Source organism: Lissotriton helveticus, chromosome 6, assembly GCF_964261635.1.
Source record: "Lissotriton helveticus chromosome 6, aLisHel1.1, whole genome shotgun sequence".
Classification (NCBI taxonomy): domain Eukaryota; kingdom Metazoa; phylum Chordata; class Amphibia; order Caudata; family Salamandridae; genus Lissotriton; species Lissotriton helveticus.
In genome coordinates this window covers 1700820874-1700840016 of record NC_136067.1, presented here as the reverse complement: position 1 = coordinate 1700840016, position 19143 = coordinate 1700820874, and the positions used below count along the sequence as shown (strand labels likewise).

The following is a 19143-nucleotide window of genomic DNA, read 5'->3' as shown; positions in this document are numbered from 1 at the left end:
CTAATTATGCTATGGATCCATTTAGTATTCCAGGATTGTCTACCATTATTTGAGATCATCATTTTCAAACGGGTGGAGACTACCATGCAATCCAGGCTCACCATATACCAAGACATACCAACTTAATGCCAGGTTTTTTTCATTTTACAGGGATGAGCATCATCATGCGGTGAACGCACCAACAACTATCAACCTCGTGCCTGGTCTAGATTATTAATGGTGTGGTGTCATCACACAATGACTGCCCAGCAAATGCTGAAAATTGCTAGTACTATTCCAAGGCCAGCATGCCAAGGCCATGGTTTCTAATTAATTATTGATTGAGCAGGCGAGTGCCTGAATAAGTGATTAACCACTGTAAGAGAAGGACCAGATTTTCAGGAGTTTACGGACCTTTAAATGACTTGTAGACTTGTCTGCGAATGATGTGGATCACTAAGAATTGCGTGGATGAAGACAGCAAGAACCTGGTAGTGCAGTATAGATGAAATTTTGATTGAAGCTAAATTGTCTCATTCTGAGGACCTGATGTCCATTTCTATTATGCCTGGACAACATTATGTATTGTAACCAGAACCGTGGTGTGCTGCTTGCACCTTAGAAGAGCCGAGTGCACATGCATACATGCATACATTCACTTTCTATCTATCTCTCACACAGACACACACACACACTCAAATACACTGAGGCACAAGCAGACATGAATGCAGACATACTTTAACATGCAGCATCATGGTGGTCACAAATCATTAGGTTATTTTCAATTAAATGATATCATCCAGCTCTCTTACCTGTCTTTTGAGATTCTTGTCTACTTGTTTAGCACACATGGCCCTCCAACACTCTAACAGTGTGAATAACAGCATCGGACCTAATCCCATGGGCGACTTTCCAGCATTTCACTACTGGAATTGGAAATGATGGAACGTTAGACCACTGTGTCCACGATAGCCAAGGTGGATTAGACATTCCTCCCAGCCACCATGGGTCACAAAACGGGCACCGCTCACATGGTGCTGCAGCTCAGTTTCATTCAGCTGGACCCTAGTAATTCTCAGACACAAGATTCCCCTGGCACATCCTGCCTCAATGGCCCTCTCAAACTGCAAGGTGGCTGTGAGACGACCCCCAAGGCTTGAACACAGCAGTCATCTGTAGAATGACACTAATTTCAGATGGTATTGCAGGCCGATTGTCCAAGCAGGTATGCAGGACATGCGCACAGATCTGAAGAATCCCAAAGCGTCAGAGATCATCAATAAATCTTTCATCCCCTAAACTCACTGCTTGTGATGCCTCACAAAAGGAACAATTAAGTCGGGATATAGATTAAATACTGCACCCTAAATATATGAAGCATGAAAGCCAAAAACTTTAAAAATGTGTCCAATATGGCAAATTCTACACCTGCCCATGTACTTACGTTTAGTTGTTCGTCTAGGTTTTCGAGGTTTTTTTGGAGGATCTGAAGAAGGTTCCTCTTGATTATCTTTCTTGGGTGTTGTAGTTTCTGCAATGAAAAGGATAAAAGTTGACAAGCGACTCATGCACATAATGTTAAAGGACGTAATTAATTACAATGCATTAGTATCTGTGACATGCATCGTTCTCCTCTTTGCTCGTTACCTCTACTACATTTATAGAGTGTGCACCAAAGGGAAACTCTAGTAGCCCTTTGCTAGGCAACAAGAACCCTCTATGAAGAAAGTACAACTACATGACATCCGTTCCATAAACAATTGTTGGTAGGTTGTGCAGAAAGGATTTCCCAGACAGCTGTGACTCATAAAGAAGTGACACATTATTGAAGAGTGAAACAGAACAATCTAAGAAAATGCAAAAAGTAATAAATGGTCTATTGTTATTTGCTAACAACTCTTTCATCTTATTTTACTTTACTGTTTTATCTATGTAAGTATCTAGACAGAAGTACCACTAATTTCTATGGTCTGAAACTTTAAAGAAAAGAGCTTTTGTTTTCCTGTCCTTCTAAAGGTAGAAGGGAGTGGTCATGTCGGACATGCATAGGCAAGCTATTCCAAAGCCCGGGATCTAACAAAGGGAATGTCCTGTTTCTGAAATTGGATTTGTTCTGGGGAGAAGGGATCCACCAGCAGAGCTACTTCTGAAGAACCAGAGAGAAGAGATCTAGGGCCAAATGTAGGTCGCCCAATACCGCGTCGGTAACGGCCGACATTACCGAATTTCGGCTGTTGCCGACCAGTATTTGGCTTTTGAGATGTAGGTGGCATGATTCCTAGATTCGGTTACCAAATCGGTAATTTAAGGAATCGGTAAATTACCGAATTCTTAACATACCCATTCGGTAAATTACTGAATCCGTAATGTAGGGAGCACTCAAGTTAGTGCATTCATGAGTTAAGGATTTGTTATTTACCACGAACTACAAGTTGGTGGTAAATATCGAAAACCTTTGAAAAAACAATTATTTTGCTTTTACAACAGTGCGATGTGGTAGACATACACGCCCTTAGGGCATGTATGTGTGCCACATGTGCACCCATGCACTATTCAGGGGTGCAACTGGGTGTCAATGTGACACCCTGCCACCCTAGAAAATGTTACCCCTACCGAATCGGTAATACTGAATTGCTTCCCATTCATTCCTATGAGCCTCCAGGTCCATAGGAATGAATGGGAATTACCGAATCGGTAAATACCGATTCTTAATTACAGAATCCTACTGATTCGGTAATATTTACCGAATAATTATCTACATCCCATTTACCTATTCTTAAATACCGAATCGGTAAAATTCGGTATTTAAGAATAGGTAAATTGAGATTACCTACACATGGCCCCTAGTGTTTAGATGTGAGCAATTCTCTTCCATCCCAAGAATTGGGAAAGGCGTATAACACGGATGTCTAACGACTTTCTACCACATTTATACATTGGTTACTGAATTACAAGGTTAGAACTGTAGATTAGTTAGGGAAAGGCATTGACAATGTTTATAAAACCTGCAGTTAGGACTGTGAGGGTGTTCACTTGTTTTTTTTTTTGTGAAAACTTTTTATTGATTTTATAACACAAACACAAACAACTTGCAAGGGGTGAAGAAAAAGAGATCAGTATACACAACGTTGCAGTACATGGTGTTGGAGCGGGAAGGACAATCCAATGAGCGTTCGTTCTATCGAGAAAAAGTCTCACGGGGGGGGGCAGAAGAAACAAATTGCAAGCAATATACAATAGTATGTGGAGGAACCCTCGGGTTACGGGGACGTAGGTGCAACATCTGGGTCAGGAAGAGGAGGGGCACATATATCGCCACGGTAAGTGTTCCACTGAGTCCATATCTTCCCCCATTTTCGGGGGGTACCTCGAGAAATATATACAGTTTTTTCTCTGAACATGCACCAGTCCATGTTTTGTTTCCATTTCCGAATCCCGGGCGGGCCCTGAGCGCCCCACAATTGCGCAATGTCTCTTTTGGCAATCATATTGCCCAAGGTCACCCACCGAAGCTGCGACACGGAGTAATCATTCGGTTCCCATACGTTCAGCAGGCATCTCCTAGCCTCCGGCATCGATTGCACCCCCGTAACCTCACTCATCACCTCGTGCACATGGGTCCAGAATCGCACTATCTCAGGGCACTCCCAGATGATATGTAAAAAGGTGCCCAGGAGACCGCATCCACGCCGACACAAACCATCCACAGAAAAGCCCATGTGTACCAAACGGGGACCAGTGACATACACTCTATGCAGGATTTTAAGTTGCACAAATCTAAGGCGCGCCTGGATGGCCACCTCTTATGGGGAGGAGATCGCCGCCTGCCAGTCCTCATCGTCCAGCTCCAGCCCATCACCAGTCCAGACCTCTCTAAGGCGAAACAGGAGATCAGACCTGGAGTTGATTAATTTTTTATAAATAAGCGAAATCGTACTATCAGGAACATGTCCGTCCAGTACCCTGTCCTCAAGCGGGGACGACTCCGGAATCTCCACACCCGAAGGGAAGACCGAGAGCACCGCGTGGCGGACCTGCGCATAGCGAAAAAATTCGCGATCGCTCAAAGCGTACTCGGTTTTCAATTCCTCAAACGTCTTCATTCTCCCCTTAGTCCAAACATCATCAATCCTGCTGATACCAATCAAGTCCCACCTATCAAACCCCCGGGACTGCCAAAGTGAGCCAAGTCTATCAGACGCGTACAGGGGGGTGGCACGAGTTAATTTATCAGTCCACCCAAGCGCCATGGAAGCATGTCGCCACACCTGGACGGCCGTCCTAGTGGGGCCCGTCACGTTGCGAGGGGTGAGTTTCGAGTAGAGGGCTCTATTGTAGTCGCCCCCCGGTAACAACCATTTGTCCATCTCGAAGGCCGGATTCGGCAAAGGGCCATACATGCAATGATTTATTGCCCCCAGTTGAGACGCCCAATAATAGCGACGGATATCAGGCAAAGCAATTCCACCGTCATACCACGGGAGCGACAATTTAGCAATGGCGATCCGGGGCCTACCCCCCCACACCAGTTGTCTCTGTAAACTCTCAACCTCACGGAAGTAAGTAGCCGGGACAACGTCAAGTGTGTTTTGCAATGCGTAGAGGAAGCGGGGCAGCGACATCATCTTAAACAATGCCGCTCTACCCAGGGGAGAGAGAGGAAGTTTCCCCCAGGCGACCACATCTGCCCGAAGGCGCTGAAGAGGGGGCAGTAAATTACGGTCAAACCGCAGTGCAGGGCTCAGCGTGATAAAAATGCCTAGGTATTTAAATCCATCTTTCACAATCGCGATAGGACAACCACTTGGCAGAAGGGGGGCGGCACCCGACAGGACATATACACAGGACTTCGACCAGTTGATGACAAGACCCGAGTTTTTGCGGAAGGACGTTAAGACATCAAACAGCACAATGAGGGATTTACGGGGTGATGTAAGATACAGCAGAATATCATCAGCGTAGAGAGATACACGGTCCTCAAACTCCGAATTCCATCTAATGCCCTTCAGGGACGGTTCCCACCTCAACCAGGCCGCCAGCGGTTCCAAGGCGAGAGCAAACAACAAGGGGGACAGGGGACAGCCCTGTCGCGTCCCTCTGCTCAGTGCAAAGGGCGCAGAGACCCGACCATTGACCACCACCTGAGCCATGGGACCGGCGTAAAGCAATTTGACCCACCGAACGAACTCCGAACCGAAACCAAACTTAGCAAGAACCGCCCACAAATACGGCCATTCTATTGTATCAAACGCCATCGTAGCGTCTAAGGACGCCAAGATGGCGGGCTCACGCAGCGTCTCGCCCCGTGCCAGGACGCCATGCAACCTTCGGAGGTTAAGCGCCGTATTACGATGCGGTATAAAGCCGGATTGATCAGGGTGAACCAGGTCCCCAATGACGGTCGCCAAACGTGTCGCCAGCAGCCTGGCCAAGATTTTAGGTTCCGCATTAATCAACGAAATGGGTCTAAAAGAGGCACAGCGATCCCGAGGTTTACCATCCTTGTGGATGACAACAATAGTGGCCAGTCTCTGGTCTGGCGGGAGAGAACCCACCTCCAAAGACTCAAGAAACATAGAGCGCAGATGAGGAGCTAGCGAATCCGGGCGCAGTTTATATAGCTCAATGGGGAGCCCATTAGGGCCCGAGGCCTTGCCGGATCGGACCGAACGGACAGCAGCGACAATCTCGTCCACAGTAGGCGGAGCATCCAGAGCATCTCTATCAATATCAGACAATCGGGGAAGTGCAATATCACGCAATAGCAGGTGGGAGTCCTGCTCTGATCGATCAGACACCTGGGAGTACACCTCGCGGAAATAATCGGCAAAACATGCAACAATATCAACAGGGTCTGTACAACACTCTCTATTCTCCGCAACAATCACAGGGACGACACGACTTGCATTCTCCCTCTTATCCAACCAAGCAAGCAGTTTCCCAGCCTTATCACCCACATCATACAGGCGTCCCTGCTGTTCCCTTCCCATTTCCTTAGCAGCTTCAGTGACCAGAGCTCTGTATTCATGTTGTTTCAACTCCAGTAGATGTAACCCCTCAGCGGTAACCCCAGATTCCAAGCACTCCTCCAGGGCCGTGACCTCCCCCTCAAGTCGAACTATCTCAGCACGGTTAGCCAACTTCACGCTACCAATCAATGAGAGGGCCTGGCCACGAATGACTGTCTTGTAAGCTTCCCAAAGTAAACTAGGGGAGGAAACAGAGCCCACATTTTCCTCAAAATAACAGTCGTGTGCTTTAACCAGCTCATCCCTGACCCTGGGGTCCTTCAAATACCAGGGGTTGATCGGGGCCACTCGGCCCGCAGAACCCTACCGTGCATCAACCACCAGCCAAAGCGGAGAATGGTCCGATATACCCCATGCCAGATGTTTAACTTCCCGTATGAGGGATGCATGGGCCGAGGGCAGTAATACGTGATCTAACCTCGAGAGACTACCATGAGCACCAGAATGATAGGTATATTGCAACTGTCCCGGGTGAAGCAACCGCCAGCAATCAGTGAGCCCCAGCGTCTCCAGGAAGTCACCCAACCAAGTCTGGGCCTTCGGCAGTTCCCTGGGAGGGTGACGATCACGCATCCCCGAGACCACCGCATTAAAGTCACCCCCAACCAAAAGCAGACCCTCGGGGAGACCCAGGATAAGTCCACTCAGATCAGCAAATGTGGTGGCCTGGAGGCCCGGGGGCACGTACACAGAAATCAGAATAAGAACCTTCCCCTCCCAGCGCCCCACGATGGCGGCGTATCGTCCCTTATCATCCAGTATGACATCATCAATGGCCAAGGGGAGGGAGGTCCGAACCAGAATGCCCGCCCCCCTAGAGCCCGAAGTGAAACCCGAGTGCGCCACAAGGCGATAACCACGCCTATTCAAAGCGTAGCACTTGTTGCCAAGCAAATGAGTCTCCTGCAGTAAGACAACATCTGGAGTCAAACGTTTCAGCAATTGCAACACCACCCTCCTCTTAATCCCATCCCCCAACCCGTTTACGTTCCAACACAATAACCGAAGTCCCCTACCCCCCATCCCCGTGTTCAGCCCCTCCCCCGCCCCACACCCAGAGCAACTGCAAAAAACAGGAGTGCGCCTTTCCTTCGCCTTGCAAGTAACAATAAAATTCAAACAAACAACCCAGTTCCCCCAACAATGTCAAAACAACTATACCCCCCACCCCGCACCCCTGCTGAAGACCAAAGAGCCCCATGAACTTGCAGTGTGCCTGTCGCCCAACCACCCAACTAATCTACGAAAAGAAAACCCAGGAGGAGAAAGGACCCGTTCACCCCCCACCCACCCCCAAAAAGACTATTACTTGCAAACATTAAGAACACAAAGTTTAACCACCAAAGGTATGATAATACGTTTTTCAATATTACTATTGTGTTGGAAATAGAGTGCAGGAGCAATTCTACTCCTAAGGGTCCTTATGTTAAATAAAGGCAACACCTGTTTTCCCAGGTTGGTGCTGCCACTGAAGTCATTCTGGTTGTGTCCTGAGTAAAGGATTCGGTCCAGTTACAGAAACCCACACAGGCCAACCGATCACTAACGTTCAGGTACTTTTAATTCTATTCAAACGGTTCTTCTTTGACAGAAGAGGCCATTTGGTTATATTAAATCAGTATTTTTTTCACATTCCAACAGAAAAATCACAAGAGCCCTGATGATAGTTTGGAAACTTTACGCCCAAACTTGAAACGCGTCGGCAATCCAGCAAGAGTTAATGATATACATTCATTGTGTATTATGAATTATACCTGCTTCACACTTTTTCTCTTGTATTGAATTGGCTCTTTATATGTGTTTTGATTAGTCTGAATTCTTGATTTGGCTTTACGAAACTGTTTTGTGATGATGGTTATAATTTAAGTATTGTATTGTCATTGGAATGTCACATTGAAATAATTTTCACAGAGTTTGTTAGTAGTATTGTGTCAATGTAGTTTTTCTTCATTTGTAAATAATTGTGTATGTTGTATTCTCCTGTTTGCCATATGAAATAATTTTTGAAAAAAATCAGTTATAAAAGGTATAAATAAAGATACCAGACCAGATTTAATGTTTATGTTTATTTGGTCATGAAATAATATTTAAGTGATTGAGTGAGGGGGCACATTTTGTTGGTTAACATTAAGAACACAGCATAGCACAGTTCAAAGCCAACGGGAAGGGTACGGGGTCAAAGTCAACAGCTACTCCTGCTCCGTGGGGCCACCTTCCGCCCGATCCGACTTGCCAGAGTCCTCAAAAGGTTCATGATCCGTAGGCAGCGTATCAAGCCAGTCACTCACGACCCCAGGATGGTCGAAGAAAAAAGTACGATCCCTATGTACCACCCGCAAACGGGCCGGAAAGAGCATGGCATACTTCATAGACCTTTCCCGGAGTCTCTTCTTGACCCCTTGAAACCCCAGCCTCTGTTTCTGGACCTGTTGTGTAAAGTCCGGATAGAAGCTGACAGTAGAGTTCTCAAAGGCAATGGGACCAGACTGCCGCGAAGCCTGCAGGATAGCGTCTCTGTCCCGGAAATGAAAGATCCTCGCAATGATGGGTCGAGGGTTAGCACCCGATTTAGGTGTGCCGCCGGGGATCCTATGTGCACGTTCGACAGCGAAAAACTTGCTGAGACCCTTGGGCGCCAAGTGATTCAGCACCAGGTCTTCCACCAATAGGTCCGTCGAGGCAGCAGTCGATGATTCCGGGACCCCAATCAGGCGGATGTTATTGCGCCTGGCACGGCTTTCATAGTCCTCTAGGCGCCCAGAGTAATAATCATTGGCTTTCTTTAGATTCCCGACTTCAGCCTGTAAGTCAGAGACGTCGGTGACCAGGCTAGAGGTCTTAAGATCCGGGGATTTGACCTTTTCGTTTGTCTTCGCCAAGTCCGCCCTGATCAGATTGACATCAATCGACACCGTATCCAGTTTGAGAGTCAAGGCCTCATATTGTTGCCCCAATGAGGCCTTCATACCGGTGATGGCGCCCATGAGATCTCGCAGCGAGGGCTCGTCCTCAATCGATGAGTCCTCCGGCATTGTCGTCGAGGGTTTAGCTGCTGCTCCCGGCGATCCCTTAGCTAGAGTGTACCGGTCCATAATGTTCGTTTGCAGAGCACTCCCTCGAACGCCCGGTTTAGGCCCGCGCTTCCCACCCTCAGGCTTGGTGGCCATCTTGGATCCTGGACCCGTACGGGTCGCCTGTTGACGGGTAAAAATGGTGACTGCGGTGGCAAATGTAGGACCAAAAGGGCGAAGGTGGTGCCAGTCTCAGATCTGGAAGCCGCTACAGATCGGCAGTAGGAGCGGAGAGACCAAGGGTGTAGGAGCGTCCCGCCGTCCACGGAGCCGACAAAGTCAGGTTGAGCTCCGGACAGGAATCGAAACCGAAAGCGGTCGCCAGCCCACGCAAGTCTGGCAGTCCGTTGTTGTTCACTTACTGGACGGCAAGCGAGACAAGATAGCGCGGGGCGTCACCATGGAGCAGGCCAGAAAACTGCGACAGTCTGTAGCTCTGGACCCCGAAGTCCAAAAAAGTTCGCTGAAACAAATAAATGAGCAGTAGAACTGTGCCAATAAACACCCGTCGTCCGAACCAGGATAAAGTACAGGATAGTCGATGGAGGTGGCGAGGGTCCGGGAGCCCTGTGCTCACGCGACCATCTTGGGTGCGCGCGAAGCTCCTCCGGTGTTCACTTGGTTAGCATTGCATTTTCCCTGACCACCTGGTGTGATGCTCCTTGAGAAATGTCCATAACTAACTTCGTTCTCAGTTGCATCCTACAAATTGCAGAGTCGAATTTCCTCATTAGAATGTGACACCATGTCAGGATCTGTGGCCTTGGCCAGCAGGAAGTACACGAGACTGGGTTACCAAAAAAGCAAAGTTAAGAGATTGTTCCTGAGAAGTATTTTTCAGTTTCAGCATATCGCCCATAACGCACCGTTAGTTTTTTCAGTGCTTAAACTGAGATGGAAGTTGATGGTGGGCCCCACAAGTATTCCTCCCCGGTTCATGAGCCTAATGCTATGACCCATACTCTTGTTCTGAACACCTGGCCCACTGTACACAGTGGGCGCCCCATGCCCTTATACCTGGGCCCAGTGCCTTACCTCCCTAAACATAGTACTTTATATGTGTTATACACGGCGTATTATGCAGACTCTTTATGCCTTACTGTGAATATCTGGGTAATCAGAAACAATAGATACGTGGCCGGCCCCACAGTCGGCACTCTTAAAACACCCACGCATGCGCGGATAAGCCATCTCCGCGCATGCACACTATAACCAATACCGCTGAGCATGCGCGGCAACTCCTCACGCGTCTCTCCACGACGCATGCGCGCACTAGCCTGCATCGGGGAGTCTCTCTACTATTGCTCCCATCTCCAGGTGCCGGTACTCACTGAACACAATACAAACGCCGCCGCTACCCTCAGTCGTGTTCGGGAGGTTGATGGCGGCACTACAGGTACCCCGCAGGCTTTGACTGATATACTCGTGAGTATGATGATAACCACACGCATCTATATGGTAAGCGTTTCTTTTCCTTACAGGTTGTATAAATATCGGTCATCCCTTCCTAGGGTCAATCCCCTTGCCGAATCACTCCAGGGAGACATACGAAGCAAATCGCTACCGTGAGACTTTTTTTCCCTAACGCTACTGTCACTAGAATGTGTGTGATGCTCGTTTCTTAGCCTCACCACGCCAGATATCTCCCGTTTTAAACCACTAGCAGCACCACCAGTGCTGTTACACTTTCGCCGTGCTATAGTCCTCCCACCCACGAAGCACTTATGCCGGCAACTTCGTTTTGTTTTGCTGTGACCTAAGACAATTGCTAATTGACTCTCCACCCTGTATGTCCTGTTTTGTCATTCATGTTACGTGTTCAGGTATGCGTGGTGAGGGAATCCCCCTTGCACACTTAGAGCACCTTAGTGAGTGCAACACATAGTCTGCAAAACACTCACTTAAATATATTTTTTTAACTCACACACACTATTTATGGTCCAGAGGAAAGCTAGCATTACTAAAGGCACTTCTCATTCTATGGCAGGACCGGAGGCTTCGGTTTATGCCAGTTCAAAGCTTGTTGACAACCAGCTGAGCCACTTCCAACACTGGCTTAAAATAGAACCTCTTGAACGTTCAATCTCAGGACCAATCGGCCGCTCTCATCAGATCCTCTAGCCGAGCCCCAAGGGCAAAAGCTTTGGAGGCCATAGCTCCTCTTGCTGAATGAGCGCCAAATTGCTTGGTATCAATCCCCGCCGCCTGCATCACCCAACGAACCCACCTGGCGATCGTTGGGGAAGAAACAGCCTCATACGGTTTACGTAGGGCAATGAGAAGTTGTCTTTCGCCCGGAGGGCGAGTGTCATCAGTCATATCCTCATAAGCACGGAGGCACTGCACTACACATAGTTTAGGGGAATCCGGAAAAGCTGGATACGAAATAACCCATGTGAGGGTCTTGGTTCGCCTGTTCACAGTAAAAGACACCCCATCCGGGGAAAAAACTCTGGCCGTGATGTCAAGAGCTCGTACGTCTGAGACCCGCCTGCAGGACACCAGGCACAACAACATCGCCAATTTAGCTGTAAGCTCTTTACGGGAAAGAAACCTATTCTGTTGCCATTAAAGGAATAAAATCAGAACTCTGTTCACGTCCCACAAGACGGAGCTGCGTGGTTCAGGTGGCAGCGAGAGACAGATCGCTCTCAACAAGCTGCACACCAAAGGATGCTCCCCAATCGGGGAACCTTGCACCAAGTCAATGTTAGCCGAGATCGCGGAACGGAAGGTATTGATGGACCGATAGTCCAGGCCATCTTCCGCCAGCCCGGCAAGGAAGTTAATGACCTGCACTACATCTGCCCCCACGGGATCAAAACTCCGTCGCACACACCAGCGATGCCACCTAAGCCATGCTGATCGGTATCTCTTGGTCGTGCTATCCGCCCATGCCTTGGAGAGCAGATACTCTGCTGTTCCCGAAAGGCCAGGGAGCGTCCAGCGACGCCGGAGATCCTCCAAGCCATCAGCTTCAGCGATCCCTCCTGAACCAACCGGTGGGGAGTCCCTTCCGGACTGAGCAAAATGTGAGGAAAGAGGGGGAGTAGCATTGGAAAATCCCAAGAAAGTTCCAGAAGAACCGGAAACCAAACTTGAGATCTCCACCAAGGTGTGATCAACACCACCTCTGCCAACTGACGACGCAGCAGCGCCGACACTCGCGTTATCATTGAAAACGGGGGAAACGCGTACCCCTTCTCGCCCGACCAATCCTGGAGGAAAGCGCCCGTTGCCTCTGCCAACGGATCCGGACGCCAACTGAAGTACCTCGGAAGTTGATGATCCAAGCGAGAGGCAAACAGGTCCACCGTGAAGGGGCCCCACTTGTCCGCCAACAGAGCGAATACCTGAGGGTGCAGCTTCCAGACACTGGCATCCAGCAGGTGCTGGGAGTGCCAATCTGTCACCTCGTCTGCCGGCCCGGCAAGTACTCCGCCGTGACCAACACCTGGTAGTCCATGCAGAAATGCCAAAAGTCCCAAGCGAGGTCCGCCAGCATCTTGGATCTGGTCCCACCCAGATGATTGATATATCGGAACACAGACACATTGTCCATTCGCAACAGGACACATGATTGCACTCTGTCCTTCGTCCAACACTGAACTGCAAAGGACCCCGCGAGCAACTCCAAACAGTTGATATGTAAAGACTGCTCTTGGGCAGACCAGGCGCCTCCCGTGGAAAAATCGCCGCACCTGGCCCCCCAACCGGACCGACTGGCATCGGACTCCATAACTATATCCGGGGCTGACCCAAAAATCGCACGGCCGTTCCAGGCCTCCATGTGTGACAGCCACCACTGCATCTCGCCTCTCACCTCTCACAGCGGAATGAGCTGTGAGTACGTCAGGTCTTTTCGCAGGTGATACGCCTTCAGATGCTGCATCGCCCGATAATGGAAGGGGCCCGGGAAAATGGCCTGAATCGAGGATGACAGGAGGCCCACCAAACAAGCCAAGTGGCGCAGTGATATGAGGGGCCTTGCCAGGGTCTGTCACAGCTTGTGTCTGATCTTTTACATTTTCCTGGCTGGAAGACTCAAAGTGGCAGACACCGAGTCTATGTTAAACCCCAAAAAGGTGGCACACTGGACGGGGACTAGAAGAGACTTCTTCTCGTTGATAACAAAGCCCAGACCCTGGAGGAGGTCGACTGCAACCTGCAGCTGGGACACCAACCGTTCAGGACATTGATCCATGAACAGCATGTCATCCAGGAACACGGTCATCCTGACACCCCGAGCCCGCAAGGCTTCCACCACCGGCGTAGCACCTTTGTGAAGCATGATGGCGCAGAGGAGAGCCCGAAGGGCAGCGTGGTGAACTCGTAAACCTGACCGTCCCACCTGAACTGGAGGAAACGGCGGTGGGGAGGAAAAATCGGGACCGCCAAATAGGCGTCTTTTAAGTCGATCCTGACCATCCAATCGGACGGCCGTAAAACATCCCTCAAGAGGTGAATCCCCTCCATTTTGAAATGGCGGTACACCAACCACTCGTTGAAATCCCTCAAATTTATGACCGGACGTCGGCCCCCGTCGACCTTTTTTTTAATTTTTTTTTTTTATTGAAGTTCTTAGGGTCATTGAAATAGAACATACAGGACAAAATTGAAAACAATTCGCAAAAAGTACAAAAATTGCAAACACAACAGTGGAAAGAGCATACTTTTTAGTCCTAATACATTGGTACATAATTAATCAAAATATGATCTCCAAATTCTATCAAACTTTCTCATCCCCCCTATTCGCTTTGCATACAAGGATTCACTCTTTCTAACTTTCCTCATTTTTTTAAGCCATTCCTGAAAGACAGGAACCTGTATTGACTGCCAGTTCTGTAATATCAAGGAACTTGCCACTGCCGTTATTATGTACACCAGTTTTACCAAGTGGTCTACTAATTCGAGATCGGAATCATACCCATACAACATTAATTTAACATTATAAGTAATCATAATTTTATAATAAGTTTGGAGAAAAACACAAATCTCATTCCAAAAAGGCATGATTTTAGGACAATCTGCAATTATATGAGACCAATTGGCTGGAGCAAATTGCTGGCATCTAAAACAGTTAGCTGAGGTGTTAACATACATTTTTACGATGGCAGCCGGAGTACGATATAAAAGCCATTTACTAAAAAATAGCATTCTACGCCAATTGGCGCCTCTCAATACACTAAAATTAAGTTTGTTTATGGTCTTCCAGGTGTTAAGGGTTAAGCCATGGTTCTCTTGTTCCTGCCATTTTTTAATTGCTTTTAGGCTCAAATCCTTCTCCATACTCTGTGCCAAACAACGTTTCCATTCCCCGGGTTTTCTAGCCCGTGAAGTCAAAAAAAGATCATTCCATAGCTGAGTAGGGGTGCTGATATACCTTAAGTCCAGTTGTTCCAAAGTTTTATAAATCAAAGTGTAAGAGCCTATTAACAAAAAATTTCCCTGTATTAATTGTTGCATCTCTCCCTGAGTAATCCACGATCCACCCCTTATAAAATCTAATAATGTGTTAAAGCTGGCACGATACCAATTTAAGACGATTTCTGATCCAATTTTAATCCCTATATAGATGAAGACATACATTAGGGGAGTCATTAAGTTAAACTGTGGGAGAGAATATCTTTTAAGCATGGCATCCCGTCTTTTGAAAAAACAATTCATAGTCTTATATCGAACGAGTTTCGGTGATTTAGTTACTAGAAGGGGGGAGGGGATTTGAGCCTCACGACAAATTTGATTAAAAAAAGTTAATAAATAGATCTGGACCATGTATTTCAGTTTTTTTTTTTTTTAACTTTATTTTCAAGAAGGCAAATAGGTTATTAACATTATCATTATCGATCAGTAAGGTCACAATATTACATACATTTATCAAAGAGACGGATAAATCCCATTACATTCTGGTGCCTGAGCCCATCCTTATATTATGAATATGGGGAGATAAACGCAATCGTGTCGTATATAGTCTCACGTATCAACATACCATACCCTGATCCAGGTCGTAGTTTGCCCAGTTATGATATAGCAATCGGTTCTCAGCAATTTCAACCAGTAAAAAGAAACTTACTTCTACAAAAACTCAACTAGTGTCATCACTACAATAGAAAGTTGTACCCCTTCACAGACAGTTCGTCATTCACTGCACATAATCCGGACGTTGTTCAAAGGTAATATCGTGTTCTCGCTCCATCCCACCACAAATCAGAGTTACATACACTAGTCCGCCCCCCTTAATCATCCTCTTCCTCTGACTCTAAGTCGTCGTCCTCCGGCAAGGGTGTACATGGTTCTCCCCTATATTTATTCCACGGCAACCATACCTTATTCCATTTACGGGGACAGGCCCGCAACACGTACACCGCCCTCTCTTTTACCATGATGAGGTCCATATTCCTAATCCAGCCAGTCACCGTAGGCAATTCTGGAGCACCCCATTTTTGTGCAATGTCTCTTTTGGCCACTGTCACAGCCAACGTGACCCACAATTGTCCATATCTGTTCAGGTCAGTAGGGTCCCAAATGTTCAACAGGCACCTACGGGGTTCAGGCAGGAGTGACACCTCAAGGGCTTGGGAGATTGTGCGCATAATTTGTCTCCAGACTTCTTGGATCAATGGGCAATCCCACAGTGTGTGGAGCAGAGTTCCTTCCTCCCCGCAGCCTCTCAGACAGAAGGGGTGTGGTGCCCTCTGTATCTTGTGTAGAAGTGTTCTGGTGTAGTAGGTGCGGTGTAGGATCTTGAGCTGGACCAACCTGAACCTAGCCGAGATGCCTACCTCTCTTGGTGACGCAAGCGCCTCATTCCATCCTACGTCATCCATGTCTCCTAGTTCCCCAACCCATCTCTCTCTAAGCTTCTGCGTGGGGTCTGCCAGGTTGTTAACCAATTTTTTGTATGTAAGAGAGGTTGCCTTCTGCTCCATAAACTCCGTCAGTAACATGTCCTCTAGTGGTGATGAGTCCGGGAGTATGGTGTCAGGCGGGATTGCGTGTAGTAGGGCGTGTCGGATTTGCACATACCTGAATGTTTCATTGGGGCCCATACCATACTGCTGCTGTAGTTGTGAGAATGCCACCACCGAGCCCTTATCCCAAAGGTCTCCTACCACCGAAATCCCAATTTGATCCCAGCGTGTGAAGCCTCTACTGGACCTTAAGTTTCCTAACGATTTCGCGTCCCATAACGGCGTCATCCTAGTGATTTTCCCCTTCCACCCCAGTCGAGATTGCGCTGCATGCCATAGGGTTGCCGTATGTAACGTCGGGCCAATTAAGTTCCGAACCTGTGAGTGATTGTACAAGACTGAGAGCATGCCGTCCGTCCCCAGCTGCGACCAGTCCGCCTATATGCGGGGTCATCCCGCGGGACGTGGATCCAGTGATTAATTATCTTGAGTTGGGATGCCCAATAATATAATTGAAGGTTAGGAAGTGCAATCCCGCCGTCATACCAGCCTTTAACTAATTTGTCATGTGCTATACGGGCTGGACCATTGCCCCACAACAGCGCAGATACCAGTGCCGCGACTCGTTGGAAGTATCGCGGAGCCACCACATGAGGGGTATTTTCTAACACATAGAGAAATCTAGGGAGAGCCATCATTTTATATAACGCTGCCCGCCCAAGGAGGGTCAGCGGTAGGGTAGCCCAGTATTGAACGTCTGCACGTAGACGTGTCAGAGGCGGAACCAAGTTCGCGGTGTAGAAGTCCGCTGCATTAGTGGTGACGAAAATGCCCAGATATTTAAATGAGCCGGTTGCTAGCTGCAGGGGGCAGTCATCTCGCAATATCGGCTCCTGGCCTTTAAGTACAAACATTATAGATTTGGACCAATTCAGGGTGTAGCCTGATGCTTTCCCGTGCTCATCGCACAGAGCCAACAGGGCAGGAACACCCTCATTGGGATTGGTCATGTAAATCAGCATATCGTCTGCATACAGGGATACTTTATCTTCCCACCCGTCCTCCCATGCGATGCCTCGAAACAGTGGTGTTGCTCTGAGCAGAATAGCTAGTGGCTCCAATACCAGTGCAAAGAGTAGGGGGGATAGTGGGCACCCCTGTCTGGTCCCGCGTCCTAGGGGGAAGGTCTGTGAGACGTGACCATTCGCCACCACTTGTGCCATAGGCGACTTGTACAGTAGCCGTATCCACGCTATATACTTCGGGCCGAAGCCCATACGGGCAAGGACCGCAAATAGATACTCCCATTCCACCAGATCGAAAGCCATTTTGGCGTCCAGGGATAAGATGACTGTCTGTTCCGAGAGGAGATGCGCTCGCGCCAGGACTCCATGCACCCTCCGCAGATTCAGTGCTGTGCTTCTGTGCGGCATGAAACCCGACTGGTCGGGGTGGATTAGGGTTTGAAGATGCTTGATCAGGCGACTAGCCAGGAGTTTCGCTAGAATTTTTGCTTCTACGTTGAGCAAGGAGATAGGACGGTATGAGGTGCACATCGTCTGTGGCTTGTCTGGCTTAGGAATGGCGACTATCGTGGTTGTACGCTGGTCTAGAGGGAGTTCAGCCTTGCCTAAACTCTCTTCATACATATCCAGCAGGGGTTTGCTTAACAGGGGAGCCGACGCTTTGTACCATTCTACGGGTATCCCGTTAGGTCCTAGCGCCTTGCCAGATCGCAACGACTGTATTGCCAATTGGATTTCACTTTCTGTCAAGTCAGTGTCTAGTTCCTGTTGCGCTTCTTGTGAAAGCGCGGGGAGAGTGATGTGGTCGAGCGATGCCAACGCCTGTCGTTCTGCGACAGCCCGAACCGGTGTGTATATGTCCTGATAATGGCGTGCTAGGGTGTGGACTATTCGTTCAGGGTGTGTCAGCAGTTGGCCATCCTGTGTGTATAGTCTCTGAATACCTCTGTTGCACCCACCCCGCCTGTCCAACCAGGCCAACATCTTCCCGGCCTTATCTCCCACGTCGTATACTCTATGTGCGGTGTTCGCCAAGTGTCCCTTGGTAACCGTTGTAAGATGGGCTAAGTGCTGTTGTTGTCTGAGGTGTAGCGCATGCGCAGTAGCAGGGGTGGGGTCGGACATGTGGGCGGCGTTCGCAGTGTGCAGTGCCAATTCCAATTGAGCGAGTTCACTCCTGGAGTCTCGTTTGTGCCCTGTGATAGCCGCTATTGCTGCGCCGCGCAGGACTGTTTTGTATGCCTCCCAGAGTACCGAGGGTGAGGAAACTGTGCCAACATTTTCTGTAAAGTAGTATGATGTGGCCAGTTTAAGTTTCTTTCTAATACCAGGGATTTGTAAGTAATTGGGGTATATTGGATAGAGCCTGGCGCGTTTCCTTTCTTTAGTCGTAATGTGGAGGGACACTGGGGAGTGATCAGATACTCCTCTGGGCAGGATCTCTAATTTGTCCACCGCTCCCAGCCCCACCCCCAGAAAGAAAAGGTAGTCAATACGTGAGAGACTATTGTGTGTAGCGGAGTAGTGCGTGTATTGAGTCGCTGTGGGGTTCAATTGACGCCAGACATCAGTGAGGCCTAGCGCGGTCAGAAAACCAGGAAGCGTGGCAGTTCCCCTCTGGCGTTCCCGTGCGGGAAAGGTGTCTAACTGCGGGTCTGTTATGGCATTGAAATCTCCCCCAATGATCATGTCCCCCTCTGGGAGGTCAAGTAGAAATTGACCCAACGCCGGCAGTGCCGTAGAGTGCAGTGCCGGGGGGATGTACACGGACACCACGTTGAGGGGTCGCCCTTCCCACTGTCCATACAGCGCCGCAAACCGACCCTGATCGTCTATCTTGCGGCTTTCAACCATAAATGAGGAGGTCTTCTTGAGGAGTATCCCAGTGCCCCTGGACCCCGTAGTGAACTCTGCATGTACCGCCATGGCATACCCACGTCTATCAAGTGCTTTGCAGGTAGACCCAGCCAGGTGTGTTTCCTGCATCATCACCAAGTCAGGCCCGTGACGTTTAACGGTTTGGAGGACCAGACCCCGTTTAATCTTGTCTCCTAGGCCTCTAACATTCCAGGTGAGTAGTTTTAAGGGGGATACCACCGTCATCGGCGGGCCGCCGTCAGCGGGTGTG

General features: G+C 48.8%; 1 protein-coding gene across 13 annotated transcripts in view; it reads right to left on the bottom strand.

Moving 5' to 3' along the window:
• Nucleotides 1-19143, bottom strand: part of LOC144763708 (uncharacterized) — a 2434724-nt gene that overhangs the window by 1395454 nt on the left and 1020127 nt on the right. For all 13 annotated transcript variants that reach the window (XM_078649561.1, XM_078649562.1, XM_078649564.1 and 10 more), the window contains one exon: nucleotides 1424-1510. In XM_078649561.1, the coding sequence (XP_078505687.1) occupies nucleotides 1424-1510 (87 nt within the window). The remainder of the gene's footprint in view (nucleotides 1-1423; nucleotides 1511-19143) is intronic.